Source organism: Gekko japonicus, unplaced genomic scaffold (assembly GCF_001447785.1).
Source record: "Gekko japonicus isolate JY-2015 unplaced genomic scaffold, Gekko_japonicus_V1.1 scaffold25, whole genome shotgun sequence".
In the NCBI taxonomy this organism is placed as follows: Eukaryota; Metazoa; Chordata; class Lepidosauria; order Squamata; family Gekkonidae; genus Gekko; species Gekko japonicus.
In genome coordinates, this window is record NW_015171502.1 from 94,230 (window position 1) to 102,085 (window position 7,856).

The 7,856-nt window shown below is 50.7% G+C and overlaps 1 protein-coding gene across 4 annotated transcripts in view; it reads right to left on the reverse strand.

Moving 5' to 3' along the window:
* Positions 1–5,092, reverse strand: part of LOC107117103 (tropomyosin alpha-3 chain) — a 65,878-nt gene extending 60,786 nt beyond the window's left edge. For all 4 annotated transcript variants that reach the window (XM_015419150.1, XM_015419148.1, XM_015419146.1 and 1 more), the window contains exon 1: positions 4,894–5,092. In XM_015419150.1, coding sequence (XP_015274636.1) covers positions 4,894–5,025 — 132 coding nt within the window. In that variant the 5' untranslated portion in view covers positions 5,026–5,092. The remainder of the gene's footprint in view (positions 1–4,893) is intronic.
* Positions 5,093–7,856: the final 2,764 nt, after the last annotated feature.

The following is a 7,856-nucleotide window of genomic DNA, read 5'->3' on the forward strand; positions in this document are numbered from 1 at the left end:
TACAATAAAACATACATCAACAATCCAGTAAAATCAATAAAATCATAACACTGTAAAAACAAGCAATAAGCCTCAATACACATTAATTGATTCCGGCGATGCTGTGGTTCCAGGCGGCTTCTAGGATCTACAGTCACTGGAAGGGGGGGGGGAGAGAATGGAGTGGATGCCCGCTGCCTCAGCTAAAGGCCTGGTGGAAGAGCTCAGTCTTACAGGCCCTGTGGAACTGTAACAGGTTCCTACGGGGCCCTGATCTCCCAAGGTAGCTCATTCCACCAGACGGGGCCAGGACCGAGAACGCCCTACACCCCTAGTTGAGGCAAATCGGACATCCCTAGGACCTGAGACTACCAGATGTTGGTTTGTAGAATGCAACATTCTACGGGGCTCATATGGGGCGATGATGTTGTCGCATCCTTGTGCTTCCGCCTCCGCCCAGCAGAAACAATATTCGGCAGAATTATATGCATGTGCATGTTCTTTAGCGAGTTCAGCCGAAAACAAACAAGCAACAATCGCACGCAACCCTGGTGGCATGAAGGAGACCAGTGCTTCCGATAAAGATGACAGGTAAGGCAGTTAAGCCAAGCCTGTGGAACAAGGCCAAAGTGCTCCAAGATCCACACCTAAGAGACTGCAAACACACTGCTCGTTAAGTCCCAACACTTCACCTTGCAGGTAATCAGGTGTCAGATCAGCAGCTAAGCGAAAACACCGTTTCCTGCAGAGCAGCTCCTGAACCGAGAGGCCATTTGCAGGAGATAGAGCGTGAGACTAGGAACCGCGCCCATGAAGCAAAGCTACACCTGTAGTTCTTGGGAGGCCGGACTGGCAAGACTGGGTTCACTGCTTGGCCAGAAGAGAAAGAGGGCAGGAAAAGGCTGACCAGTAGTTTCCACACAACCTTCCTTACCCCCAAGCTGCACACGCTTGACGCACCAAGTTAGAGCTCCAGACAGAGAAGCCCCAGCTGAGCCTGAACCATAGTTCAAGTTAGAACGTAACAGAAGCCATGTTGGGTCGGGCCAATGGCCCATCCAGTCCAAACACCAGTTTGGTGTAGTGGTTAAGAGCGGCAGGACTCTAATCTGGAGAACCGGGTTTGATTACCACCCCTCTATGTGCAGCTGCTGAGTGACCTTGGGTCAGCCATGGCTCTCGCCGAGTTCTCTCAGCCCCAACTACCTCACGGGTGTCTGTTGTGGGAAGAGGAAGGGAAGTGTGAGCTGAGACTCCTTCAGGTAGTGAAGAGTGGGATATAAAACCAACTCTTCTTCTTCCATCATGTAGTGACCAGAGCCCAGGTGCCACCAGGAGGTCTACCAACGGAGCCAACACTCCTGAAGTCCTCCCACTATTGCCCCCCAAGCACCAAGAAGGCAGAGCATCACTGCCCTAGACAGAGTGGTCCATCTATAGGTTGTGGCTAACAGCCACTGATGGACCTTTGTTCCATATGTATAAGAACGTAAGAGAGGCTGGAGTTCTGGATGAGCAAAACTTGGCTTATCTCGCCGGACAGGAGTTATGGCAAAAGTTGGCCCACCGCTGCAGACAATTTTAAGTCTTCCTTTCATGTTTGGGATCTGCCACTCACAAACACATGAGGCTGCCTTATTCCAGAATCAGACCCTCGATCCATCAAGGTCAGTACTGTCTACTCGGACCGGCAGCGGCTCTCCAGGGTCTCAAGCAGAGGTCTTTTCCATCACCTACTGCCAACCGTGAAGGAGCGAGAAAAGATTTTTAAGTGTAACGATGTGTCACTGGCAACCAAAACCAAGTTAATTGATGCCACAGTATTCCCCATTACCATGTAAGGGTGTGAAAGTTGGACAATGAAGAAAACGGACAGGGAGAAAGCGGATTCCTTTGAAAAGTCGTGTTGGAGGAGAGTTTTACAGATACCACGGACCGCCAAAAAGACAAGGCAGTGGGTTCTAGATCAGATCACGCCTGAACTCTCCCTAGAAGCTAAAACGACTAAACCGAGGCTATCGCACGTTGGTCGCATTACGAGAAGACACGAGTCAATGGGGAAAAGTCAAGAAAGCGAGGAAAAGTCGAAGGCAGCAGGAAAAGAGGAAAGTCCAACATGAGATGGATTGAGACAATGAAGGAAGCCACGGCCCTCTTGCTCCCGTGAATGGAAGACATTCATTCATTGGGCCACTCTGAGTTGGAAGCCACTCTATGGCACTTCACACACACCAGCCAGGTCTTTTTTTTTACTGGAAATGCCAAGGACTAAACCAGGGACCTTCTGCATGCCCAACAGATGCTCTGTCACTGAGCCGTGGCTCCTCCCCACTCACTGCAAATGCCTCCCTGCCAGACAAGTTCTCCCCGATTTCCCAATTCAGAGCCCAGGGCCACCCACCAGGACTCCACGTCATGGGAAACAGGGGTGCAGCAGCGGCAAAAAGCGACTCAGCCGCTTCCCCACCCCCCTCCCAAGTTCCTTCCAGCCGAGCAGCCGAGGGTCGGCGCCTCTCTCATCCCCACCCCGGTGATCGCCTGCTTCCAACCACAACTGCCACTTCATTTCCTGAATGGGCAGGCGGCAGGAAAGCCACCAGTTGCAAACCCAGATCCGTTCGGGGAGCTGGCTTCTCCTGGAAGCACGTTTTTTTCGCACGGGCACTGGGAAGCCCCTCGTTCTCGGGCTACCTCCCCCCCACCCCGCACTGATGTAAGGGACGGCCCTTTCTCAAAGCATAACGAACAGACAAAGGGACGGCCTTCACTAGGACTGCTCTCTCTCCCTGCTCTCTCTCCCCCCCCTCCTCCGATGGTGTCACCAGGAAGTCCCTCCCACGGGGGCACTGCAGCCAGTTTGAACGCGGCCCCACCCCTCAGTCCCCACTAACCGCTTATACTGTGAACTGCCCAACAGGGAGTGCCCCAAATCACCGAGTTGGAGCTTTTCCCACCCATCCACAGGACACAGAGAGCAGACATCTCCCCCCCATCTTTCTCAAATAATCACTTCATCGTTAGAGAACCCCAAAATGAAGCTGCTCGTACAGATTTGGGCCAAAACCTCCTTAGTCCGGCGACAGGAAGGGTTCCAGGACGGGGTCTTTTTTCCGAACCGACTGGCCAATTTTACGGCAGATGCCGGAGAATAGACCTGGGACCTTCTGCATGCAAAAAAAAAAAAGGCGTGGGGCCCAACCTTTCACATTGACCCCCCCCCCATCACTGCATCCTGCTGGTTCTGAGTCAGTCTCCGCATGGTTTCCTCCACCCCCCCCCCACTGCAAAACACCCGGATTTGATTCCCAGATTGTTCTGCTTGTCTTTGACCCAGAGGCGTACCCCCCCCCCTTCCAGGGCCGCCCCACCCATCCCTCAACCACTTCCCCTTCTCGACTATCAGATTTTGCAGGCCCTTAACTTTCACACATCATATAATTAACTTCAAGATTTCACCATTCCAATAAGTCCCAATGGCCACTGGCTACAAGTGTTTTTTTTCAAAAAGCCATTACACAAGTTATTGGAGAAAAGTATTAGAAAGGCTATAATTAAATATAACTAAAGGGAACCTTCATGCCCTGATCCAGTATACCTGTGATCAGATACTGGGATGGAGCATGCTATTAGTCTTTTGCACTGCTTGTGAGCCTCACAGAGAGGCCGATGGACACAGGACATTTCTGATCAACAGATCTTGGGTGAGGGGAGAGGCCTCCACCAGAGGAGACTAATAGGCCTTTATGTAATGCTTCGGGGCTTCTGGTGGGCCTCTGTGGGCAAGACAGACCTTTGGTCTGACCTGGAAGGATAATTCTAACGAAGAACTGGGTTACATTTACAGCAACCAGTCGGGCAACTGCTATCAACCATCATGACTAAGAACATTCAGGCAACCTCTGCCTCCACACACCAGAACAAACAGGGCACAGCAAAACGCATTCACACCCTGCTGCTGAAAATGAAAAACAGAGAGAGTCAGATGTTTGGCCTGACCTAACCAGACAATCCTCACAAAAAGGAAAAAAAGAAAAGCAGCGAGAAGGTCTATCGCTAGCAACAAGCACACAGAGCAGCCAAGAAAAGAACCTCCATGTCCAACACCAGTGTACCACTAAACACCTCTGGGGCACCAGAGAGAAAGGAAAGAGAATGAACAAGCAGTCAAACAACAGACAAGGGCTAGTCCCTCCATTGCACGGGGGGGAGGAGACTGCAGAATGGCTGGTGTTGAATTGAGGATTAAAGAGACTTTTGGATCAGACCCCATGGTGGGGAAGAACTCAGGCCAAGTGCAGGGAAACCCAACTCAACCCAAGCTTAAAGGATTCTGGGGGCATCAGGCAAGGACACCCCCCCCCCCAAAGGACTCAGGGCACAGAGAGGGAAACCAAACAACTCAGGCCAACCACAAAGGATTCTGGGGAGAGGAAACGCTGCCCCCTCCCAAGGATACTGAGCACAGAGAGGGAAACCAAACTCAGGCCAACCACAAAGGATTCTGGGGGCAGGCAATGCTGCCCCCCCCCCAAGGATTCTGGAAGTAGGGACTAGGAGGGAAGCCAAACTCAGGCCAACCACAAAGGATTCTGGAAGGAAGTAGGGACTAGGAGGGAAGCCAAACTCACGCCAAGCGCAAAGGATTCTGGGGGCAGGAAATGCTGCCCCCCTCCCAAGGATTCTGAGCACAAAGAGGGAACCCAAACTCAGGCCAACCACAAAGGATTCTGGGGGCAGGCATGCCGCCCCCCCCCCCCAAGAATTCTGGAGTCAGAGACTGGGAGGGAAGCCACACTCAGGCCAAGCGCAAAGGAGTCTGCGGGCAGGCGACGCCCCCATCCCTTCAGTTTCTCGCCTTCCCTGCGACGGGGCGCTCCTCTCCCCCATCCCCGCCTGCTGCCTTGCCTCCCTTACCTGCTCCCGGGCGCGGCGCTCGGCCTCGGCTTCCCGCTGCAGCCTCTCGGCTCGCTCGTCCGCCTCGTCGGCATGCTGCTGGAGCACCTGGATCTTGCGCTTCACCGCCTCGATGGTGGTCGCCCCGGCCATGTCCACTGCTCTTGCCCGCCCTGCTCTCGAGTCCGTCCGCGCCACCGCCGCCTCTCCCGACAACCCTCGCGCCCCGCCCTGAAATACCGGAACCTCCCGGCACCGCCCCGACAGCGCCCCGCCCGCTGACGTCACGCCGGCCCCGCGCGGAAGCCCCGGATGAGGGCGGCTCCCTCGGCCCCACTCGGCGGCCCGCCGCAGGGTTGCCATGGCGACGGGCGCGGGCCTCCCGGAGGCGAGAACATCCTTCCTCCCCTTCCCTCATTCCCAGTGCTACAAGATGGTGGCCGCGCCTCTGGGGCTCTGAGAATCACATCCTAAAATTCACTTACCTGGGAGTAGGCCCCCTTGGGTAAAGCGGTTTACTTCTTTTGAGTAAACCTGCACGGGCTCGCCTTGCGCTGCCCGCTGCAAGCTTACCTGGGGAGAGGTTTACTTCAGAACAGTGCTCCCCCTAAGCTGTGGAGTCTTGTGAGCAAAAATTCTACTTTGTGAGCTACTGGCATTAAGGCTGTGAGCCAGCGATTTGGCTACCGCGAAAATTAGCTTGCTGTGGAGCTATCCATCCTGAGCTAAGACAAAAAATGTGTGAGCCGGGGGCTAAAAAACTGTAAACTAGCTCGCACTAACTCAGCTTAGAGGGAACACTGCTTCAGAGTAAGAGCACATGAGGAACTGGGCTGGGAAGAAAGCACAATCCTTAGCAGTGTTCCCTCTAAGCTGAGTTAGTGTGAGCTAGCTCACCATTTTTTAGCCTCTGGCTCACACATTTTTGCCCTAGCTCAGGAAAGATGGCTCCACAGCAAACTAGTTCAATGCAGCAGCCAAATCGCTCCCTCACAGTTTGAATGCCGGTAGCTCACAGAGTAGATTTTTTGCTCACAAGACTCCACAGCTTAGAGGGAACATTGATCCTTAGGCACACAGTTTCTTTCTGTGAAACTGCTTATGCCCTGCTTACGTCCCTTCAGAGGCGAGATGCCTTAGCTGAACAATAAAATGTATTGTAGGGAAGTAAAGGAATAAAAGAATAAAATGAGAAGGCCTGAAGCCCACACACAGCAATAAAGTCTATTTTTAAAAGCTGCAAGGAAATCGTGGTCAGAGCAGCTTCAAAGAGAAACGCTACAGAAAGAAATCAGCTAAGTGGGAAAAGCCTGCAGTGCAGTTTTAGTGAAGTGAAAGCTGCACAGAGAACAATTGAGAGAAACAAATCACCAGGAGTCAATGGGGTATTAATAGAGCTATTCCAAGACACAGAAATAGTCCATCAAAATCTTAACAAGAATATGCCAACAAATATGGGAAAGAAAATATTGGCCCACAGACTGGAAATGCTCAATCTATGTTCCCAATTCAGAAAAAGAGAGATGTCAAAGACTGCAGCAACTATTGGACCATCGCATTGATTTTGTATGCAAGTAAAGTGATGCTAAAAATCTTACAATATCGACTGTTACCATATATGGAATGAGAAATGCCAGATATTCAAGCAGATCAGAAAAGGAAGAAACGCTAGAAACCGTGTTGCAAATTTACATTGGCTGCTGGCACATACAAGAGAATTTCAGAAGAAAATCATCTTGTGTTACATAGATTATAGCAAAGCTTTTGACTATGTGGATCATGAAAAGCTATGGTTGGTTTTAAAAGAAATGGGTGTGCCGTGGCATCTGATTCTTTTGGTGTGCAACTTGTAGTCTGGACAAGAGGCTACTGCTAGGACAGAATATGGAGAAACAATGCTTCCAGCTGGCAAAGGTGTTAGACAAAGATGTATGTCATCTCCCTATCTCTTCAATCTATATGCAGATCGTAAGGAAAACTAGATTAGATTTAGATGAAGGTGGAGTGAAAATTGGCGGAAGGAAAATTAACAGTTTGAGATATGCAGACGATATCACACTACTGGCAGAAAACAGTGACACTTGAAACAACTACTGCGGAAGGTTGAAGCAGTAAGTGCCAAAGCAGGATTACAACTGAACATCAAGAGGACAAAAGTAACAACTGCTGCAGAATTACACAATTTTAAGGTTGATAATGAAGAAATTGAAATTGTTCAAGATTTTCTATTTCTTGACTCAATCATCAACCGAAAGGGAGACTGCAACCAAGAAATCAGAAGGAGATTGAGAAGGGCAGCCATGAAAGAGCTAGAAAAGATCCTTAAGTTTAAGGGGGGGTTGTTGGCAACCAAGATAATTCATACCATAGAATTCCCCATTACCAGGGCTATTTTTGGGCAGGAACGCACAGGAATGGAGTTCCGGCTGGCTCCCAAGTTTGCCACACCCAGCAGGAACTCATTAGCATAATAGGCCACACCCAACAGCAGGAACGCATTAGGATTGGCTACATTAGGGGTGTGTGGCCTAACATGCAAAGGAGTTCCTGCTACAAAGAAAGCCCTGAGTTTTGACAACAAACAAGGTAAACAGAATAAGAAGCAAAAGGTAGGTGTGGCTGGATGACCACACTTCTGGTAACATAGGGGTGCGGCCTAATGTGCTAATGAGCTGTGCTGTCAGGGGTGTGGCCCAATATGCTAATGAGTTCCTGCTGTTGGGTGTGGCCTATTACGCTAATGAGTTCCTGCTGGGCTTTTTCTACAAAAAGAGTCCTGCCCATTACTATGTATGAGTGTGAAAGTTGGACAGTGAAGAAAGCTGACAGGAAGAAGGTTGATTCATTTGAAATGTGGTCTTGGAGGACAGCTTTACAGATACCCTGGACTGCCAACAGGACAAAACGGGGTTCTAGACCAGACCAAGACTGAGCTCTCCCTAGAAGCTAAAATGACCAAATGGAGGCTATTGTATTTTCGTCAC